Raw genomic sequence first — 24,051 nt, 5'->3', positions numbered from 1 at the left:
CTGGTCATTGCATCTCACGCATAGCCACCACCCATCTGTCAGTGGAGGCTTGTGGGATGCTGAATGGGTTTCAGTAGAGCTTCCAGGCTAGGAAGAAAGGCTTGCTGATCTACTTCTGAAAATCAGCCAACGAAAACCGTGTGGATCACCATGGTCTGATCTGCAACCGATCGTGGAGATGGCACAGGACCAGGCAGGTTTTGTCTTGTTGTCCATGGGGTTACCATGAGTTGGGGGCTGACTTGATAGCAACTAATGACAATAACACAAGCAGAGGCTTGAAAAGTATTTGTGTCCTGGGGCTGCTTTCTCTTGTTGCTGGAAACCCTTAGATTACCATGTAGTGAAGTTTGACCTAGCCTGCTGGAGAGGCCATTAGGAAGAGCACCAAGGTGCCCTGGCCAACAGCCTACCAACTGCCAAACATGTAAATGAGATCATCTTAAGCAGGCACCTGTGAGATCCTAGGCAAGACCAAAAGAAGAACTGCCCAACCAAGCCCCGAACAAGGTGCTGACATACAGGATGAAGGCTAAACAATGATTATTGTCTTAAGCCACTCAGTTCTGGGACGCTTTGTTATGTGGCAAGCTCAAGCTTCACCACGTGGTAATCTAAGGATTTCCGGCAACAAGAGAAAGCAGCCCTAGTGCACAAATAAGTTGGTTACCTTTGGGGGTGAAGAGAGAAGGATGTGATCAAGCAGAGGCATGCAGGGAGCCTTAATGGAACTGGAAATAATCTAATTCTTAAGCTTGGTGGTGGGTATAGGGATATCTAGTTCATTATTCTTTACGCCTTATATAGATTCATTTGCATGCATAAAATACCTCACAATTAAAAAAAAAGAGACCGTTATAGAAACTGATGAAAGGCTAGACTATTTTTGCAGAAATAATTCTTTTCATGGTAACTTAGGATATGAAAGATATCATTTTGTATCATCATACAAGGTTTTGTTAAAAAAATTATCTAAAAAAGACATTGGTGATCTTGAGGCGCTCGTGGGGAGACTGATGACTCTAGGGAAAGGGGATCCTTGTTGGAGAGGTTGTCAGTTTTACACTGTTAAACGGTGTCATCTGTATGGCAAATCCTTGCATCGTCCTGCCCTCAAGCCACTGACCTCTCCACAAGCACACTGATGGTGGGTCCTTGGGTCCCGTTGGCTGTCACCAGATGCAGGGAGGCATCCGTGCACAACACCACACATTTCATTTTGGATTTCACTGGCCCCTCGGGATACATGTTCTGTTTTTTGTGGACCAGGAAGTAGTTTAGGAAGTGAATGCTTTGGCAGAAACATCCCTCTGGAAGAGCGATGACCCCAAGAGGGAAACCTGGAGAAAAAAATCACACGAGCAGGGCAGAAGAGGAGGCAGGGGATGTAGACATGGGCACAGGGTCTGTGACTGGCAAGTATGGGAGGGACTTGTAGATGTGGGGACAAAACCAATCAGGCAATGAGTGCCCTCTGAGAGTGAAAACAGTAAAACCCATTGCCCAATGGGAGGAGAGAAGAGCTCCCTTCTGGGGTAACTCCTCTGTGTACTGACAAGAGCTGGGGAGGAGGAGACCCAAACCCCTGGAGAAGGGCAGAGCCAGCACTGGAACAGAGGGAAGCTACAGTCCAGGGAGATACTGAGCTACAGCTGACAGCTGGTTGCAAAGGTTCACCAGCAGAGGGGAGGTGTTTCAGATAAGAGGTCTTTGTGTGTGCGGCCAAACAGCAACAATTTACCAGTATCTGAAAAAAGGGAAAGAAGTTAATGGGCACGTACTTGTGAAATTATGATCATTCTTCTTTCTTTGAAATCTCTTTAGTTACTACAATTATGTGGTGGGTGCAATAAATAAAATTCAGGAGGACCTTTAGTCCATATTCATCTTAGTACCATGTGGGGAGAGCGTCCTCTTATTCTAAACAACCACTGAGTTCTTCAGATGGAAATAGCCAAGTAGGGAAGCCACTCCATGGCTTGACAGAAGCCTCCCTGAGGACAGGCAGCTTCTGTTCTGAGCATGACCTTCCATATGAACAGGGCACTGTCACTGGTTTGCCTGGTGAACTCGTCTGCCAGGAGGGCTGGCCCAGATGGACCACTACACACTCGAGTGGAGCACATATCCAATTGTAAAATGACACATAACTGACTCACTAATCACTTTTTTAAAAGTTTGGTTAGAGGCAGACACTTCTCTAGCAGCTGATCAATTTAGGGTAAATGGATACCATTGATTTTCTGCACCTGCAAAGCTGGACCAGGGTCCTGGGGCCCCACCAATTGGAGCTGCTGGTCTCAGACTGACTGCTTGATAGGTCTCTGAGCTGCAATACTTATGAGGATCCTGCTGAATGGGGCGGGGTGGAGTAGCAGGAAAGAAAATATGCTTATTTTGAGAGTTTGGGGGCTGGGAGAAAGAAGCTGAGGCTACCATGACATGGCACACTGTGCTAAAAGACATTTCTTCACTCGAGTGTGATAATGAAGGATATGGTCATACTTCCAGGACCTGTACAGTGTCCGGCACAGAGCAAGCCCACAAAAAATATGTCAACACATATTAAAACAAAACAAAACAACCAAACCCATTGCCATTGAGTCGATTCCAACTCATCGAGACCCTGTAGGACAGAGTAGAACTGCCCCATAGGGTTTCCAAGGAGCGGCTGGTGGATTTGAACTGCTGACCTTTTGTTTACCAGCCATAACTCTTAACCACTGTGCTACCAGGGCTCTTAGCAGCATATATTAAGTTTAATAAATGTTTATGGAATGAATGAATGAGACAGCAGGACCCGCGCCCCAAGGTGACTTTAAGAACACAGAGGTAACAGAAGGCCCAGAGCCTATGGGAATTCCAGAGCTCTTGGAGCCTCATTGCCTGGAAACCCACCTAGGTGTTAGCAGAGAGGTAGGAGGCTCACCTTCAGCCAGGTCCCACAGTGTGAGCACACCGTCCTCACAGGCCAGTACCAGGTAGGAGCAGCAGCTGCTAAGAGCAGAGGCTACAATGGGCGCTGCACACGGCCACACGCCTTCAGGGTCTAGGGGGGATGACACCACTCACCAGGATGTCCCCCTGGACCTCACTCCGCCCACCCATCAACTCCACCTGGACAACTCCAGACCCAGACTAGTCTACCTGTCCAGGGCATGGGCACCGAGAGCACCTGTCTGGACTCCCCATCTCTCTCCTCTCTATTCAATGCTATTCTCCTTCCTTAGAATAATTAATAGTAAGTTGTACTATTATTCTACAACTAACATTTAATGAGCACCTGCTAGGTGCTTGCAAGGAGCCATGATAGCACAGTGGTTAAGAGCTTGGTTAGCAGTTAGGCTGGCAGTTCGAATCCATCAGCTGCTCCTTGGAAAACCCTATGGGACAGCTCTTCTCTGTCCTATAGGGTTGCTATGAGTTGGGAATGACTTGACAGCAATGGGTTTTGGTTTGGGTGCTAGGTGCTGAACACTGTGTTAGATTTCATTTAATTCTCACATGGATCCTACGAGGTAGGTCCTATTAGCACCCTCATTTTACAGATGAGGAGGCTGAGGCAGAGAAGTAAATGTATGCCCAGTCAGTACAGAAGTTTAGATTAGAAGCCAGGCTACTTGGGAGAAGAATGGTAGAAAAGAAATCCCTTCTCTGTGAATTTTTTAACATTACTTTTGAAGTATGATACTAAAGTGTAACATAAACGTACAGTTTAAGGAATTACCACAAAGTGAACTCACTTACACAACTGCCTCCATGAAACTGTAAAATAAATAAACATACAGCAACAATCCACCCCCAGTGCCATGAGTTGAACTCCGACTTGTAGTGACCCTACAGATCAGAGGAGAACTGCCCCATTCCAAGGCTGTAAGTCTTTATGGGAACAGGCTGCTGTGTCTTTCTCCCTCGGAGCTGCTGACAGTTTGAACTGTCCACCTTTCTGTTAGCAGGCCAGCGCTTAACCACTGGGCCACCAGGGCTCCCTATAACAACAACCACCCTATATTTCCTTAGTGTTTTTCAATTTCAAAGAGCTTTTACATACAGAAACTTCGGATTTTGCTATTCATAGCAAATGCATGCAGTAGATAGGGATGGTGTCATTAGCCCTTGTTTCAGACCATAAAATAGGGGGTTGGGGTGGGCAGTGACTGGCCTGAGGCTACATGGTTTGCAAACAGGTGGGCTGGGACCAGAGCTGGCCTTCCCACGCCAAGCCACTTTCTTTCATCTTAGCTGCCTTAGGGGCCCTGTGAACCTGACTCTGGACTTTGTTCCTGTTGACCTATCATTTTTAAGACACATGACAGTTCAAGGCCAGACACCTGGGGTCACACCCCACTAAGCCACCCACTTCTGGGTCCCTTAAAGTGATGCTATGTGTCAGTCACACATCTCTGCCAAGCTTAAGAAGCATATGCTCTGAGAACCCTGAGCACAGGCAACTCCCATCTCAGCAGTAACGTGCCAACTTTATCCTTCAGAGTTCGGTGAAGTGAATAGAGGAAGAAATTATGACTCCCAGTCCAGTGTATGCCAAGGATACAGGCTGTTCCTGGGAAAGAAAAGAGGAAAGAGCCATCATGTAAGAAGTCTGGGTGGCCTTTAGTTCACATGGCAGATGTCTGCCCAAGAGGAAGCTGGTCTGAAATCAGAAGTGGTTTGTTCTAATGGGCACTAGCCAACTGAAGGATGAACTTCCTAAAGGAGAGGGACTGGCACCCCTCATTAGGGCTGTTCCTAGGGCCCGCTAGCCTTCCTGGGCAGAGAGGATGATCACAAGGGCAACTAGGCTGCTTTCACATCCTCTTGGTAATTCATATCCACTTGGCTGTCAGTGTTTTGAATAACATTTTCTACAAATGAATTCATATCCAGAAGCAGCCTGGCAGGATGTGCACTCATACCCTCCTCTGTGGGGGCCACTCCCTGAAGACAATGCCAGCCTCCATTACCAGGGAATCTAGGCTCAGGGGACACAGACCCAAAGACAAGCCCTTAAGCTACAGCTGACAATTCAATTTCTACCCCTATTCTCTGCCACAAAAGATCAGCTACACCTGGGACCAAACAGGGTTTGTTATATGGAATTTCTCTGGGGCGGGGGGCTTGCTGAGGGACTACCCAAGGAGACCACCTCCCCAGGATAACCACCTGCTTCACGTTCCTTTACCTGAAGGGCTCTTGACTTCCGCTGGCATTGCAAATACGCAGCTAGGGAGGAGAAAATGGAATGTGGCCACACTGGGAAAGAGAGACATTAGTCAGGGCAATGGGAGACTCCTTGGCAAGGAGAGATGCTGGCAGTCTTGAAACTAAAACCGGAAAGAGATAGTGAAGATGGTTTTCCCAGGGGTGCAGGGCCATGAGACAAACCACAATCTGTGGCTGGTTCTGGTGAGATGGGCAGACCTTGGACCTTGGTGAGGGGAGGGTGGGTTGAACTGCTGGGGCCACTATCCAAATGGACCGGATGAGCTTCAGGAGCCACCATCCACATGGACAGGCTGAGGGGCAGGAGACAATCCCAGGCCGGTAATGGCGTAGGGCAGAACTCCCACCAGAGAGGGTTCCCTTTTGGAGAGCCACCTCGGTCCTCGGGGAAGATCCCTTAACTTGGGAGACCTGCATAAATGCTCTCTTATCCTCTTGTCCTGGGGGCAATAGAACCAGTGGTGTGCTGGTAAACTGGCTCTCTGAAAACAGAAAAAAAGAAAGAAAAAAGCCCTGATTTGTAGGATTTTGCAGATTTCTATGGTGTAAATACGCCCACCATGGACAATTACAAACTGGCTTGCAAAATTCCAAAATATCTTGCTGGACAGTAGGAGCTGACTGTAGTGCACCACTGAACCCTGTTATGGTTCCAGTTCAGGCAACAGGGAGTTGTTACAGCTGAGCCTTAGAAGTTTGTATCCTAAAGTAAGAAAATTCAAGGTCCACTTGACAGTGAGATGGGAGGTTTCACTTCCCACCTGAAAACTAGAACATTCCTGAGATCCACACTAGCTGTTAGGAGACTTAGTTCCTAAAGCCAGCTCCACTACCAGTACTTCAAAGTCTTGGGCTCACTTTTCACAATCACAGCATGGGGTTAATGAGGCCTCGACTGCTGATTAGAGATCAGAAAGTAATGTATCATAAGAATTACACGCATATAACGTCACATTTATAAAGCCTGGAAGGAAACGGACAAAAATGTTAATAGCGGTGATTGAGTTTTATTTCCATCTTTAGGATATTCTTTGTTTTCTATAAAATCTGGAAAAAAAGCTCTTTAAAAAGAGATGATGTCATGTATAAAACTAAAATAAATTCTATTTCTATTCTCCACAAATACATATTCCTCCTTTTAAATACATATTATCAGCATTTGTTCTCACTAGATTTAAACAGTCTCTATACAACCTTTCAGAAGATCTGAAATTTTCTGAAAACCTCCCTAAACCAGAGCTTTTAGACTTTGGATTAGTTCAAGACTTGGGTTGACTCCTGCGTGTGCCAGGAGAGGAGAAGCTCTGGGGACTCCAGATGCCCTCTTCTGCTCACCTGAGGGGCGGCTCCTCCTCCCGTTCCCCATCCAGATACTTCTTGTATGAAGCATGGAAGATGGCTGCTTGCTGCTCCCACTGACTGTCCTTGATGAAGTGGTTCTGCCCAGAGCCCAGCCCATAGCAGTCCTCTATCTTTGCAAAGACTTCCAGGGGGCTTTTAAATGTAGTGCCTGGGTTGACAACATTCCAGAATTAGTCACCATCTGATCTCCGTCTGGACGATTTCCCCTGATTTCTTCCATGCTTCCCAGTTTCCTGCAGAACCTGTCAGTCTTGCTCAGTACTTGGTCTGTGACCCCAGGTGTTCAGTCTTCTTCCCTGCCCCCCCCCCCCCCCCCACTCACTAAGCCCAGGCAACGTAGTTAGCTGTTTGCTTTGCAGAAGCTGCACAGGAGGCCAAGGAAACGTTCACGATGCCTCTAGAGGCCGTGGATCACTGTCATCTTCCCAGCTAAGCAAGGTACAAAATCTTTCAGCTTACCATCACTGTTCAGCTGCTGCTTGAGACCAGGTGATTGGGCAATCCCATTCTCTTCCCATGCTTATGTCTGTTCAGCTACATTCCTTTAACCAAATCTCCTTTCCCTGACAATCACTTTTCTCATCCCTCCCCTTCCCAATAACCTTTCATTTCCTTCTTGTTCATCTGTTGCTAAATCCACAGAACTGGATGACTTATTTTCTGGGTTCATACTCCAAGTTTCAGAATTGTGCTCTCTTTGGAAGGTGCTCAGGTCCCTCAAGTTGCCTAGGAGGTCCCACAGTGCCCTAGGCCCCTACCTAGGAAGAGCCACTGTTAACAGTTTCTTGCCTAACTCTCTAGAGGGAGACCCCTTTTTATAAACCAATGTATATTATAAGCTAGTAGTTCCCAAAGTGTGGTCCCAGATCACCAGCTTCATCACCTGGGAAGATGTTTGAAAAGAAAATTCTCAGGCCCCAACCCACACCTATTGAAATAGAAACTCTGTGGGTGGGGGTCCAGCAATCTGGGTTTTAAGAAGTCCTCCAAGTGATTCTCATGCAGTTAAAGTTTGAAAACTGTTGTTATGCACTATAACCAAAAACCACACCTACTGCGATCAAGTCGATTCCAACTCATGGTAACCGCAAGGGTTACAGAGTAGAACTGCTCCATAGGGTTTTCTTGGCTGTAATCTTTTTACTGAAGTAAATCACCAGGCCTTTCTTCAGCATCTGCAGTGCTACTGGGTGGATTCCAACCGCCAACCTTTAGGTTAGCAGTCAAGCGCTTAACTATTTGTGCCACCCAGGGACCTGTTCATGTACTATATCCCTTGCTCTTTCATTCAACAAAATATCTTTGAGATCACTTTATATTGTTTATTTTTTGTTTATTAAACCTTTTCTTATTGTGAAATATAACACACTCAGAAAAATGCATAAAACACATATGGTAATAAATTATTATAAAGCGAACATCTAGTATTCTCTATTTAGGTCAAAAAAATAGAACCTAGGCAGCTACCTAGAAGCTTCCCAAGGGTTCCTTTCCAACCACAATCCCTTCTTCCTACCCTAAAGGCAACAACTCTCCTGACTTTTATTGTAACCAGTTCATTGAGTTTCTTTATATTTTTGCCATCTAAATAGGCATCTTGGTTTAAAATAAGAAAAGGTGTGTATCGGGGTTGTATTCTTTCACCATGCTTATTCAATCTGTATGCTGAACAAATAATCTGAGAAGCTGGACTGTATGAACAAGAATGTGGCATCAGGATTGGAGGAAGGCTCATAACGACCTTGCTTGCTAAAAGTTAATACAACTTGAAGCACTTACACCTTCACATAAAAAGAAAACAAAAATCCTTATAACTGGACCGATAAGCAACATCATGATAAACAGAAAATATTGAAGTTGTCAAGGATTTAATTTTACTTGGATCCACAATCCATGCTCATGGAAGCAGCAGTCAAGAAATCAAATGACATATTGCACTGGGGAAATCTACTGCAAAAGATCTCTTTAAGGTGTTAAAAAGCAAAGATGTCACTTTGAGGACTAAGGTGCGCCTGACCCAAGCCATGACATTTTCAATCGCCTCATATACACGTGAAAGCTGGACAAGGAATAGGGAAGACTGAAGAAGAATTGATGCATCTGAGTTATGGTGTTGGCGAAGAATATTGAATATGCCATGGACTGCCAAAAGAATGAATAAGTCTGTTTTAGAAGAAATACTCCTTAGAACCAAGGATGGAGAGACTCTGTCTCACTTACGTTGGACGTGTTATCTGGAGGAATCTGTCCCTGGAGTAGGACATCACGAGGAAGACCCTCAACAAGATGATTGACACAGTGGCTGCAACGATAGGCTCTAGCCATGAGGATGGCACAGGACTGAGCAGCGTTTTGTTCTATTGCACCCAGGGTCACTATGAGTTGGAACCAACTTGATGGCACCTAACAACAACAACAAATAGGCATCTGCTATGGATTTAATTGTGTCCCCACAAAATATGTGTCAACATGGCTAGGCCATGATTCCGTGGTTCTTCTCCATTTTGTAATCTGATGTAATTTCCTAAAAAAAAAAAAAAAAATCCTAACCTCTATGATGTTAATGAGGCAGGATTAAAGGCAGTTATGTTAATGAGGCAGGACATAATCTACAAGATTAGGCTGTATCTTGAGTCAGTCTCTTTTGAGATATAAAAGACAGATGCAAGCAGAGAGGAGAGGGACCTCATTACCACTAAGCAAGAAGAGCCAGGAGCAGAATGCATCCTTTGCACCCACGGTCCCTGCACTGAGAAGCTCCTAGACCAGGGGAAGGTTGAAGACAAGGACCTTCCCCCAGAGCCAACAGAGAGAGAAGGCCTTCCCTGGAGCTGGTGCCCTGAATTTGAACTTCTAGCATCCTAAACTGTGAGACAATAAACTTCTGTTTGTTAAAGCCAACCACTTATGGTACTTCTGTTATAGCAGCACTAGATAACTAAGAATTTAAACATTATAGCTTTGTTTTGCCTGATTTTGAACTATACACAAATGGAGCTATACAGTATTAACTCTATGTCTGCTCTCTTCTGCTCAATATTATGTTTGTGAGATTTATCCATTTTGTTGTATGGAGCTGTAGTTTGTCCATTTTCATTGCTGTATAATAGTCCATTGAATGAATATACTGGAATTTATATATGTGTTCTATTGTTGAGAGACATTTGCGTTGTTTCAGTTTGATTGAGGTTATTAAGAATAATGCCACTATTAATATTCTTTTACATGTCTCCTGGTCCACATTTGGTTGTAAATCGATTAGGTATGTACCTAGAAGTAAGGTGATCAACCTGTCCTCGTTTGCTCAGGACTTTCCTAGTTTTAGCAATGAAAGTCACAATCCCAGGAAATCCCTTAATTCCAGGCAAACCAGTATGGCTGGTCACCCTACCTAGGAATGTAAGTGCTGTGTCATAAGATATAAATTATCTTCAAACTTACTAGACAATACCAAACTGTTTTTGCAAAGTGGGTGAACCAATTTACACCACTAACTGCAATAGGGAGTTTCAATTGCTCCACATGCTCACCAACACTTTGTCTGTATGATCAGTCTTTTTATATTTTAGCCATCCTGGTGAGTGTGTAGTGATAGCCCATTGTAGTTTTAATTTGTATTTTCCTGATAATTAAAGAGGCTGAGTACCTTTTCATATGTTTATTGGTCATTTGAATGCTCTCTTTTGTGAACAGCCTGTACAATATTCTTCCCTGTTTTGGTACTAGATAGGGCACTGGGTTTTTTGGTAATCTTTTTCTTAATAATTTATAGAAATTCTTTATATATTCTTGCTATGGACCATTAGTAAGTTATATGTTTTCCAAACATATTTTCCCACTCTGTGCCTTGCTCTTTCATGATCTTAATGATGTCTTTTGATGATGACTAGAAGTTCTTAATTTTATGGTAGTTAATTTTATCAAAATTTTCTTTTAAGTACTTTTTCTACCCATGGGTCATAAAGACATTATATTATTTTCTAAAGCTTTTTAATTTTGCCTTTCATATTTACCTCTCCAATTCATCCGGAATTTATTTTTGTGTATGGTGTGAGGCAGGGCTTGTTCAATTTTTTTCCCCATACAGACAACTAGAACCTTTATTAAAATGACCACCGTTTCCCCTCTGTTCTGCAGTGTCACCTCTGCCATTTACCAAGTATCCATTTATACTTAGGACTGCTTCTAGCCTTTATATCCTGTTCCACTGATCTATTTTTTCTATCTTATTAGAGCTTTATAATGAATCTTGATAAAGTCCTATCACCATGTTCTTTTACAAGAATTAGCTATTCTTGGTCATTTGCATTTCTCTCTTTGTCTTGTAATGGTTGCAAAGTATTCCTTTGTATGAGTGTACCATATTTTATGCAACCAACCTTTCCTCTTATAAATAATACTGCAGTGAACATCTTTGTACATACATATTTGAGATCACGTGTGAGTACTGAGAGAGTATATTCTGTATCCTCGCCTACAATGGACATCCCCTCTGCTACTCTTGATCAACTTCCACTTATTCTTCAAAACCTTGCCCAAATATCCTTTCCTCTGCTAAAGCCTTTTCCTACTCCCTGGGAGGAGTTAATAACTCCTTTGTCTATGTTTTCAAGATCCTCGATATTCCCCTGGTTGTGCAGTGGTTAAGAGCTTGGCTGCTAGCCAAAAGGTCAGCAGTTCAAATCCACCATAGCTCCTTAGAAACCCTGTGTGGCTATTCTACTCTGTCCTATAGGGTCACTGTGAGTTGGAATTGACTCGACAGCAATGAGTTTGGTTTTTGGTTTAGATATTCCCCGGGATCCCTGGTGGCACAGTGGTTAAGCGCTCTGCTGCTAACCATGGGAGAAAGATGTGGCAATCTGCTTCTGTAAAGATTATAACCTTGGTAGCCCTATGGGGCAGTTCTAGTCTGTCCTATGGGGTTACTATGGGTTGGAATCAACTTGATGGCAGCAGGTTTTTAGATACTGCTCATTTATCATATCCTTTTTTTTTTTTTTTTACTATAGTGGTTTATCTCCCATTCTCCCTTGCTAGGCCATCAGCTTCTAGAGTGCAGCAAATATGTCTTACTCATCTCTGTACCTGGTGCATTATTGGCACTCAGCAAATACTGATGAATTAATTAACATATGAATGTAGGAATGAACTTCAACCAGTACTCAGGAAACATGTCTCTTCTGAATTTCCAATTCTGTTAGTTAACTGTATCTTTATAACATTCACATATTTTCTTTTTTGGCTCCAGAGATTTATGAGGTTTTTAAAATTTCCTCTTCAGAACCATGTTTGCAATTCAGGTACTGCTGCTAATAGAAAATATGGGAAATGTACAGGAAGGCAAAGAAGGAAAAAACTAGGAAGTCAACGGCAAAAGAAAGGACATATTAGTTGAATTATACTGACCTGTGACTGGTTTAGGAGGTTTAATCTTCATTATGGAAACTGGATGGCTCAACTTAGCATCTCCTTTAAAAACAGCATTCGCATCCTGCAATAAGGAAGAGTTTCCAAGATCCATGAATGTAGGCCCTGCCCTGTTTTCTACATGGTCCTACATGAATGGCTCTGCTTAGTGATAAAGTTATTAGTAACCTGGTGTTATAGATTGAATTGTGCCCCCCAGAAATATGTGTTGTAAATCCTAACCCCTTTAATCCCATTTGGGAATAGAGTTTTCTTTTGTGTGTTACTGAGGCCATGTCAGTGTAGGGTGTGTCTTAAGCCCCTCACTTTTGAGGCTGAAAAAGAGCCGATTAGATACAAAAGCAAGGAAGCACAAATGGGAGAAGACAGATGCCGGTCCACATGAAGATCACCAAGGAACCAAGGAATAGAAGCTGAAAGTAGACAAGGACTTTCCCCCAGAGCTGACATACAGAGAAAGCCTTCCCCTAGAGCTGGTGCCTTGAATTTGGACTTCTAGCCTCCTAACGGTGAGAATATAAATTTCTGTTCATTAAAGCCACCTACTTACTGTATTTCTGTTATAGCAGCACTAAGAAACTAAGATACTTAGAATTCTCCACATACTCGAACTCTCATTTAAGTTGGCTGAGCAGAGTGGTGGTAAATTAGCACATTAAAATATTTTCAGATATATAAGGACTCAAAAAGTATATTAAACAAGAAATCTGAATGCAAGTATTTCTAGAGGATGTACTTCAGCAATACAAATAATAAACCCAAGAAGAAAGTACTGATATATCAATAAAACTTAATGTTATGCCTAAATAAGAGTGATCGTTAAAACACACACATACACAAACAATCTGGAATTAAAATCTTAGATGATTTCAACATGAAAGATGGCTACGGAATAAAAAGAGTAGGAAGGAAATAAAAGTGTGGAAAAAGTTCTTGTTTTGTTGAGGAGAATATAAATGCTGGCTAACACTAGATGATAATGGGGAAAAAATTTAAACTTCTGATTCCAGCCAAGATGGAATAACAGTGACTAGATTAACCCTTCAATGTTAAACAACTCAAAAATGGACAAAGCATATGAAGCAATGGTTTTCAGACATTAGACAATAGGTGGTGCAGGAGAGTGGTCCCTGAGAGAGAAAATAAGGTGAGCCCTACAACTACAAATGTTTTGTTTTTGTTTTTTTAAGGAATAAATTCGTAAGGATTAAAAGAATGAAAGAGGAGACAAGAGCAAGAAAATTTTGAAACTGGAAAGGAAATGGACCATGGTAAATGATTTAGCAGACCAAGAAACCTAGATCCTGTCGTATGTCCAATCTTGCTGGAAATCCTTTGTATTTGAGGTTTGTGAACCATGTCCAAAATGTCCAAGCTGTCCAAACCTTATGATGAGAGCAGCAGTGACCTGCAGATGGATGCCATACCTCACGAGAGTGACCTTCTGCAGATGGAGGTGTTGTTGTTGTTGTTGTTCTTGTTAAGTGCCATTGAGTTGGTTCCGACTCATAGTGACCCTATGTACAACAGAACGAAACACTACCTGGTCCTGTGCCATCCTCACAATTGTTATGCATAAGCCAACTGTTGCACCACTGTGTTGATCCATGTCATTGAGGGTCTTTTTTGCTGACCCTCCTCTTTACCAAGCATGATATCCTTCTCCAGGGACTGATCCTTTCTGATAACATGTCTAAAGTATGTAAGACATAGTCTTGCCATCCTTGCTTCTAAGGAGCATTCTGGTTGTACTTCTTTCAAGACAGATTTGTTCGTTTTTTGGCAGTCCATGGTATAGTCAATATTCTTCGCCAACACCACAATTCAAAGGCGTCAATTCTTCTTTGGTCTTCCTTATTCATCGTCCAGCTTTCACATGCATAGAAGGCGATTGAAAACACCATGGCTTGTGTTAGGTGCACCTTAGCCTTCAAGATGACATCTTTGCTTTCCAACACTTTAACGAGGTCTTCCGTAGCAGATTTGCCTAGTCTTTTGATCTCTTGACTGCTGCTTCCATGAGTGTTGATTGTGGATCCAAGTAAAATGAAATCCTTTACAGCTTCAATCTTTTCCTCATTTACCTTGATGTTGCTTATTGGTTCAGCTGTGAGAATTTTTGTTTTCTTTATGTTGAGGTGTAATCTATACTGAAGGCTGTGGTCTTTGGTCTTCATCTGTAAGTGCTTCAAGTCTTCACTTTCAGCAAGCAAGGTTGTGTCATCTACATAGTGCAGGATTTTAATGAGTCTTCCTCCAACACTGATACCCTGTTCTTCTTCACAGAGTCCAGCTTCTCAGATTAATTTGCTGAGCAAGAAGATTGAATAGGTATGGTAAAAGGATACAACCCTTATGCACACCTTTCTTGACTTTAAACCATGCAGTATCCCCTCGTTCTGTTCAAATGGCTGCCTTTTGATCTATGTACAGGTTCTTCATGAGCACAATTAAGTGTTCTGGAATTCCCATTCTTCACAATGTTATTCATAACTTGTTATGATCCATACAATTGAATGCCTTTGGATAGTCAATAAAATACAGGTAATCTTTCTGGTATTCTCTGCTTTCAGCTAGTATCCATATGACATCAGCAATGATATCCTGGTTCCAAGTCCTCTTCTGAACGCGGCTTGAATTTCTAGCAGTTCCCTGCTGATATACTGCTGCGGGAGCTTTTGAATGATCTTCAGTAAATTTACCTGTGTGTGATATTAACGATATTGTTTGATATATTTGATGGGATTACCTTTCTTGGGAATAGGCATAAATATAGATCTCTTCCTGTCGGTCGGCCAGGTAGCTGTCCTCCAAATTTCTTGGCACAGACGAGTGAGTACTTCCAGTGCAGCATCTGTTTGTTGAAACATCTCAAGTGGTATTCCGTCAATTCCTGGAGCCTTGTTTTTTTTGTCAATGCCTTCAGTGCAGCTTAGGCTTCTTCCTTCAGTACCATCAGTTCCTAACCATATGCTACCTCTTGAAATGGTTGAATGTCAACCAGTCTTTTTGGTATAATGACTCTGTCTGTTCCTTCCATCTTCTTTTGATGCTTCCTGAGTCATTTAATATTTTCCCCATGGAAGTAGGCAGTGGGAACTGAGAGCCATCATGAGCCCCTCCTACCATGGCGCCCTGCTACAGCTCAAGGAGGAAGGCCTGATGGAGGAGGAGGAGGCCCATTCAATGGCAAGGGCAAGGGGCCTTGCTAACAGGCCCAGCCATGGGGAGCAGCCAGGCCAGATTGTGGCCCCAGACTTAGCAATCAAGGACAAGAGTGAGGAATTTGATGACTGGGAGGACAACTACAACTATCTGGAAGAGGAGCAGCTCAGTGGTGCAGGCTACAGAGTACCAAAGGAGTCAATAAGATGTTTCTGAGGACATCCAGAGCCAGAGAAGCAGCCCTAGATGGGGGGTATCAAATGCATTATGAGAAGACCCTGTCTGATCAGTTAACTTTTATTGAAGAGCTTTTTTCACTTATGGTAGTCAATCATCTGACCAAAGAGTTTGGCTGTGATGAGATTATTGGTAAAGAATAGGTAAATGCTGTTAAAAGAGAAGAAAGCTAATTGAGGAGAAACCCAACATTCCACTATTTTTTGGGTTCATTTGACATAGTTCTGCGCCAATGAAAAACTTGATTAAAAAAAAATCCGTTTTGCAGAATAGAAGACAATAGGGCAGTAACTGCACAGTTGTGAAAAAGGAAGACAATGGTTGAAAAAGAAAAAAGATCTTGGGACTGTTGAAATCTATTTTCAAGGATGTCCTGAAACATCCATGCTTTTGACTTTGTTATTGATCTAGACTATTTTCCTTACATTGAGGAAAATATCTTTCATATCCACTCACTGTAAGGGATGGTTTTGCAAGAACAAGGCATGACCAAGACAAACTGCCAATAAAAGAGCCCACTGATGTTAACTGTATAGTAAGAAAAAATAATCAAAATGTCCAACTTAGGACACATGATGTCTTTGAATAATTTCAACAAGAAGCCTGTTGAGAAAACTTGGGAAATTCTGATTTTGTGATCTATTCATGTCATAGTTATCAAAGGCTAAATTATTAGTGTAACATAAATTGAATTTTCTTCAGTATCTCAAAAGGATGAATAAACCCCAAAAGAAGTATATATCAGATGTGCTGTATCTTTAAATGTGTTTCCAAGAGCATCTTAAACATTTTGTCTACACACATATCTTGATAATTTATGAAGTTACTATGATCTATAATTCAAGGAAATCTATGTCATGACCATTTTAAGAAGTAAAAAATTAAGACCTCCTAAATTAAAATATTAGACATGAATATGTTATATGAAAGTACAAAGAAAACAATTTCTAACACCCTTATGCACAAGTGAAAATTTCTGTTTTTCATTTAATTTGATAGGCGAAAGACTTTAGTTGAACTTCATATTATAAGAACTGTTGGTGAAAATTGTCATGTAAGAGGAAAGTTGAACATCTAAAAAAGACTACGAACAATTATGCTATTAACATTTTAAGGGTTTTAAACCTGCCCAGAAATCCACCTTAGTATCTGAAGTTTCCCTCTCCTCCTCCAATTAAGCTTATTTGTTATGCGCCAGCTTTCAAGATAATGAAATTTCTTTTTCTTGGGGTGGGGGGCAAGAGGGGGAGAAAGAAAGAAAGCTAGATCCCAAGCTAGTAAGGGAGAAAGCCTAGTAACTACCTGATTTATACTGCAAACCCCCTAAGACTCAAGAAAATGGCAGCTGTAGGTATCTCTGGAAGCTGGAGTGCTGGTAGGGATAAAAACAGAAGAACTGGTTGAAAAATCTGTTTAAAAAGTAGTTAAGCCCTCTCTAACTGTCAAATGAATTGGGAAAGGATGGCTATTTTAATAATATATAAAGGTTTATCTTTCCGGTGAAAAGTTACACCATTTATAAAAGAAATCTCCATAGGAATTACAGTGAAATGTCAAAACAAAACTATGAAAATGTTAGAAGAAAACATGGGAGAATTTATTTATAACCTTGAGGTAGGGAAAGTCTTCTCAAGTACAAATGGCCATAAAGAAAACACTGGACATTTTGACTAAGTCAAAATTCAAAACTTCTTCACAACAAAAAACACAAAGAAGGAAAACAGCAGATTGGAAGAAAAATCTAACGGGCAAAAGATACATAAAGACAATTCACAGGAGAAAAAACCTCAATGGCCAACAAAAACATGAAGAGATTAATGGAAATTAAAATGAGATGCCATTTTGTTTTGTCAGCTGGCAAAAGAAAAATGAACTGATAATATCAAGGTCAGCAAAGCTGTGGGGATATGTTGATTAAATGTAAAGTGTCACACCATTTTTGGAAGGCAATTTGGGAGTATCTATATTAAAACTAAAAAGCCACATACCTTTGAGAAACACTCAGGTATACAAAGAAAATATATAAACATTTTCACTGCATCATGTCAGAGTCCCAAATTGAAAACAACTTCAATATCATCAACAGATTTATAACTAAATTAACTATGACACATGCATAACATGGAATACAGTGCAGCAGGAGGTAGGTCTATTTGACATGGAAAAATCTTGCCTACAAATTGATGAGTTAAAAAATACAAGTTTGCAAGAAAATATATATATACTATGATGCTACTTAAAAATATATATATATAGTATGATGCTACTGTGATGCTACTTACATGGTAACAATTTCTCACAATATTATTTTCCAAAATAAACTAATATAAGAATATAACTACACACTAAAATCTAGAAAACACACATCAAACCAATAATGGGAATTACTTCTAGAGAGTGCTGCTTTATCTGAATTACCTGGATTTTCCCAAGAGTGATGCATTCACGTATTACATGTATAATTTAAGGCATTTAAAAATGTAATTTAGAAAGGAAAAAGAGAAAGGGTTCTAGAGACAGATTTATATTTTGAAAGTTCACCACCACTCTACTGATATGCCCCTATCCTGAGACCCCCAAGAGCTATCTATGCCTCTGGAAAGACTGTGCGCTTCCTGCCTCCCAGGGAGAGCCAGGGAGCAACTCCATTCTCTAAGGTATCCCAATACAAAGAAGAAACCCTCCAAGTCACTTGGCCTGGTAGGCTGGGCTGTTATTTTGGCAAATCAGTGTTTCATGGTGCTGAAGTACATACAATTTGGAGGTCTTCTTTAAGAAAAAGAATGAAAAATTATAAACACAAAATGTCCGTGGCTACTCCAATACCACCTGACAGAGGGGAAGTTAGAGTGAAAAGAAGACAGTGAGCTTAAGTCAATGTGGTTAAAGTATCTTACTTTTGCCAATTTTACAAAAATACATGACCATGTGAACACACTGCCAGGGCCCCTCCCAGAGCCTTGGAAGAGGCCATACAAGTGAGCAGCCCTGAAAGTTAAGCATTCTTGTTGTTGTTAGTTACATTGAGTCGACTCCAACTCATGGCTATCCATGTGCTACAGAGTAGAATTGCTCCATAGGGTTTTCTTGACTCTAATCTTAAGGAAGCAAATCGCCAGGCCTTTTCTTCTGCAGTAATGCTGGGTATGTTTGAACCACCAACCTTTAGGTTAGCAGTTGAGTGCAAACCATTCTTTAGCTTCATGTAAACCCACCTCTAGACAAGTGACTTGGATCAATTATCCTCAAGGATAAGGGGCCATCTCCAATGGCCATGAGGTATAAGATATGTCACAGAGAATCTGAAAATAGTGCCCTAGTGGAGCATTTTACCAGCATATTTGATACTTAACGTAAATTTCAAGTCAAAATAAACATCTCTAAATTGTAACTTAAATCTCTCTGGCAATTTTCTATAAAGTTTCTTACCGTTTCTAAATGATCAGCAGTTACGTGATCAGTATTGTTCTGAAGAGAAAAACGAGAAATTAATTCACAATAGGTTTTCTGTATGTTCATCCCACCCACCCTTTAATCTCCTGGATGCTCTTTCCTCCCTCAATTACTCTTGTGAGAAAGTAAACTCATTCAGTAGATGCTGAGGACCAATGGTTGGCCCTTTGGCCTAGAGGATTTTAATACATAAGCCCTATTCTCTAGGAGTTTAAAACGTAGTTGGGGGAAACAAGAAGTAGTTAAATGACAATAAGAGGAAATATGAATGAATGGATGTGAGGAGAACAGTTAGGAGGCCATTATAAAAATCTAAGTTGAAGTGAATATTTCAGATTGGTAAAATACATAAGTGATGTTGACAATTGTATATAAGTAACTCTACAAGTAATTTATGCTAAAATAATTACCGCTCTAACTGGCATTAGTTGGTTGCTTCTCAGTGTATGAAAACTGAGTGAATTATGGGGAGAAACCACTTCCATCCCAAGGTGCTTTTCCCACTTGGATAATAAATCAGTCCATCAAAAAACAAATGTCTGTTGGGCACTGAGTATGATACCATGGACTTGGCTGATAGAAAAAGCAGATGGCATGGACTTAGCAATCCAGAAATGTATCAACTAGTTAAGAAAAAAAGGATTCTCGTGCACAAAAAGAACTAAAAACCAAGAAACTAAAAATATGAGAAGCATTAAAAAAGAGGTTAAAAAAAAAATTCTGTGAGAGTTTCCAGGAGGAAGATCTCTGGGCTGGTAACACTCCCAGGATGCAGGACTACACTCCACTATGAAGAGAATCATTGGGAGAATAGGCTTTATTCAAAGCCACTCAATGACCTCAGTAGTCAATGCGAGTCTCAGTCTCCTATATCAATAATTTCACTAATTTTTTTTTTAGCACCTAATAGACTGTGTTTTAAAGTGGTGTTCAGTTAGTATTAGTTCCCATAACCTATTGCTGTCAAGTCGATTCCCGAGCTATAGTGACCCTAGAGGACAGAGTAGAACTGCCCCATAGGGTTTCCAAGGAGCAGCTGGTGGATTTGAACTGTTGACCTCTCGGTTAGCAGCTGTATCACTTAACTGCTGTGCCACCAGGGCTCCTGATATTAGTTGGTGATGATTTAAAAAAAGAAAAATAACAAGAGCACATTGGATAGATGAGCGAATTAAGTTGATCAAAATATTTACTGAGGAACTATATCTTAAAGACATGGCACAAGGCCCGGCTTCACATATAATTAAACTGAAATGGTAGGGTTTCTGCCTTTTAAGAATTATATGAAGAATACACATATTCCTGGTATTAAGAGCAACCCCTGTATACCATAGCCTGGAAAATTTAGTGGAATGTGAGGCATGGAAGAATTATTTCAACACAGGAGGGGAAAAAAATCTATGAGGCAAGAATCAGGACAAAAGGCCTGGGTGGACTCAGTGGAGAGGTAACTCCCAGACAAGAAAGACATGGAGGTTCCCACTAACGAAGACACTTCTACTTTTTAATATTTCATCTGAAACACAGCAAGTCGATTTGGGCGACATGAGCCAGTATTCCTGTTGTCCTTCTCTTTTACAGCCTTCAGAAGTCCTCAATCATCTTGAAATTCCAACAAGGATTTAGGCTAGATTTGGGTCGAGGGTAGGGAGAGAGGTATTAGTTGAAAAGAGAGAGATACCCTACCAGTTGCAGCGGTTTGGCTTTTTTCTTTAGATTTACGGTGTTGAGCGGGTGTTCCACTTCTTTGAGCCAAGACTCTTTGGGCAATTTATACACATCCAGCCAAACATCTCCGGATCCTGAATTGGGAAACCAAGGAACCACTGAGCAACTGCAAGCAGGCGGCAAGTTTCCTCTGAGACACAGCCTGTCTTCTCAGAACTGCTGGCACGGAGACCAGCCACCTCTGTACTAGGCACCCTACCAACAGCAACCTTGACAAGTTGAAGGGGACTTAGTTCCGCAATTGTTATTGCAAACCATCGCTCCCCAAATAATCCTCCCATGGGAGAGCTCCTCCCCTCCAGCCTCTGCCATCTCAGGGAAACGATGCTTCCTACACTCACAGCACCAATGCGACACGCTTCTTAACCAAATTGTCTGCTTTGCCCAGTCCCTGTGTTATCTACGCTCCAAGTGGTAAATTTCACCAACAATTTTGTCTTACAGTTATGCCTGTCTAGGGAGGAAGGCAGCATACACAAATCAGTAAATGAGAGGGTTGGTGCTAAGAAAGGGTTAGAATTCGGAAAGCCACCCTGAGAGAACTCTCCTGACCTTTATTTGAGGGGATGACAAACTGGAGAGCAGCTGTGGGACTTTATCCTGTCACGGAAATATGCTTAGCTTCTAACCCTAATACCTGCCAACCTGGGAAAAGGTGGTTTTCCCATGGCGTGGGCTTCTGGATAACTGTTTCCTTAAAAAAGTAAGCATCTGGAAGAGACGGCAAATCCGAACAGCTTTTGGTCAGTCTTACCTTGTAGGAGGAAAGCTGCAAAGTCCCCTCTGTGAGAGAGCTCCATCTTTATACAGGTGGTTTGCTTGCTGGCATCATCCTGGAAAAAAAGAGAGCTACTGATACACTCAGCCCTATGACAGAGAAGAACTTGTTTCAGGGTTTTCTGTGCTTCTCATTAGGGAACATATATCCTTTTAGTGTTTGGTCTCAGGGACATCTAGCTCACTGGCATAACATAGTTTATAAAGAAAATGTTCTACATCTGACTTTGGTGAGTAGCGTCTGGTGTTTTAAAAGCTAGTGAGTGGCCATCTAAGACACTCCACTGGTCCCAGCCCATTTGGAGCAACAAAGAAAAAAACCCAAAGACACAAGGGAAAGATTGGCCCAAGGGACTAACGGACCACGACTACCACAGCCTCTACCATACTGAGTACTGCACAAGTAGATGGTGCCTGGCTACCACCACTGGCTGCTCTGACAGGGATCACAATAGAGGGCCCTGGACAGAGCTGGAGAAAAATTAAAACAAAATTCTAACTCACAAAAAAACACCAGACTTACTGGTCTGACAGAGACTGGAGAAACGCCAAAGTATGGACCCTGAGCACCCTTTTAACTCAATACTGAAGTCACTCCTGAGGTACACCCTTCAGCCAAAGATTAGACAGGCCCATAAGACAAAAGAAGACTAAATGGGCACACCAGCCCAGGGGCAAGGAAGAGAAGGTAGAAAGGGACAAGAAAGCTGGTAATGGGGGGCCCAAGGTCGAGAAGGGGAGAGTGCTGACATGTCAAGGGGCTGGCAACCAATGTCACAAAGCAATATATATTAATTGTTTAATAAAAAACTAATTTGCTCTGTAAACCATCTAAAGGTCAATAAAAAAAACTGAGAGAAGTAAAAATACACTTAAAGAGTTATCACAATTTTTGGTATGTGAGAAGCCCTCAATAAAATGCAATATTATTAATTTAAAAAAAAATCCCTTTAGTGCTCGGGACTCAAAAGATGCCAGCAATTGCTTCACACTTGCCATTTTTGTACAAAAATTGGACATAAAGGTATGTATAGAAGTGCAACTCACTTTTCCGTCAAAAGGTTTCTGACTTATTTCCTGGTTTCTTAAATTATCCTGATGAATTGTGGCGATTTCATCTATCTGATCTCCTGGTCAGGTTTATAAGCCCTAAGACCTATGGTGGCACTCAATTATTCACAGTTGAAATAAATTCTACCTGACACTGAAAATTCTGGTGGTTTGATGGATGAGAGGCTCTACCTAGACATCTGTAAAGACTGAATGTAACCCTAGCATGAAACCAAACGGTCAGCAGTTCGAATACACAAGGTGCTGCTTGGAAACCGTATGGGGTAGTTCTACTCTGTCTTATAGGGTCGCTGTGAGTCGGAATCAACTTGATGGCAACGGGTTTGGGTTTTTTTTTTATAAGACTAGCAAAATAAGGTAGCTAGGAAACCCTGGTGGCGTAGTGGTTAAGTGCTACGGCTGCTAATCAAACGGTTGGCAGTTCGAATCTGCCAGGTGCTCCTTGGAAACTCTATGGGGCAGTTCTACCCTGTCCTATAGGGTCGATATGAGTCGGAATTGACTCGACGGCACTGGGTTAGACTAGATATGGAGTCCTGGTGGTGCAGTGGTTAAGAGCTACGGCTGCTAACCAAAAGGTAGGCAGTTCAAATCCACCACCCACTCCTTGGAAACCCTATGGGGCAGTTCTACTCTGTTCTATAGTGTCACTATGCATCAGAATTGACTCGATGGCAACGGGTTTAAACTAGTTATATAGAGCTCTGGTGGCTCAATGGTTAAGCCCTTGGCTGCTAACTGAAAGGCTGACAGTTCTAACCCACTCAGCACCCTTGGGAGAAAGACCTGGCAATTTGCCAAGAAACCCTGTGGCAAGAGAATCCTATGAAGCAGGTCTACTCTGTCACATGGGGTCCCTATGGGGTAGTTCTACTCTGTCACATGGGGTTGTTATGAGTCAGAATTGATTCAGTGGCACCCAACAACAACAGACTAGTTATGTGGGTAAGCCCTTTAGCTTATTTAAAGGGAACAGAAAGTTTAAAAAATTTTTCATCTATACTTCTTTCTTTTTAATTTGATTATGCTTTAGGTGAAAGTTTACAGCGCAAATTAGTTTCTCCATTTATACATTTTCATATCAACTTTTTGCTACGAAAATTTTCAAATATACACAGAGAAGACAGTATTACTCAACTTCAACATTTATCAACATGACAAATCTTGTTTTAACTTCCATACTTATTAAATTAATATTTTTGATTAAGCCTAAAAAGGTTAACACTAGTCCCTTAATATCATCTAATATCCAATTTGCTTTCATATTTCCCCAATTGTGTCAGAAATCTCATAAATATTTTTTCACAATTGGTTTTTTTCAAATTAGGATCCAGGTGAAGTCCATGCATTGTATTTAGATAATATACCTCTTACTAAACCCCACTGCTGTCGATTCCAACTCCCAACTCATAGCGACCCTACAGAACAGGGTAGAGCTGCACCAGGAGCTCTGGTGGCCCAGTGGTTAAGTGCTATGGCTGCTAATGAAAAGGTAGGCAGTTTGAACCCAACAGCTGCTCATTGGAAACCCTATGGGGCAATTTTACCATGTCCTATAGGGCCACTACGAGTTGGGGTCGACTCGACTGCAACGGGTTTGGTGTTTTT

The 24,051-nt window shown here is 41.7% G+C and overlaps 1 protein-coding gene across 1 annotated transcript in view; it reads right to left on the bottom strand.

Moving 5' to 3' along the window:
- WDR93 (WD repeat domain 93) overlaps positions 1-24,051 on the bottom strand; it is a 47,646-nt gene that overhangs the window by 13,640 nt on the left and 9,955 nt on the right. The window contains exons 4-12 of the mRNA XM_064267124.1: positions 21,350-21,428; positions 20,554-20,669; positions 18,844-18,882; positions 11,992-12,076; positions 6,556-6,730; positions 5,180-5,250; positions 4,475-4,561; positions 2,930-3,049; positions 1,127-1,340 (exon numbers count right to left, since the gene is read on the bottom strand). Of these exons, the coding sequence (XP_064123194.1) occupies positions 1,127-1,340; positions 2,930-3,049; positions 4,475-4,561; positions 5,180-5,250; positions 6,556-6,730; positions 11,992-12,076; positions 18,844-18,882; positions 20,554-20,669; positions 21,350-21,428 (986 nt within the window). The remainder of the gene's footprint in view (positions 1-1,126; positions 1,341-2,929; positions 3,050-4,474; positions 4,562-5,179; positions 5,251-6,555; positions 6,731-11,991; positions 12,077-18,843; positions 18,883-20,553; positions 20,670-21,349; positions 21,429-24,051) is intronic.

This window comes from Loxodonta africana, chromosome 13, assembly GCF_030014295.1.
Source record: "Loxodonta africana isolate mLoxAfr1 chromosome 13, mLoxAfr1.hap2, whole genome shotgun sequence".
In the NCBI taxonomy this organism is placed as follows: Eukaryota; Metazoa; Chordata; class Mammalia; order Proboscidea; family Elephantidae; genus Loxodonta; species Loxodonta africana.
This window is presented reverse-complemented; position numbering and strand designations above follow the sequence as displayed.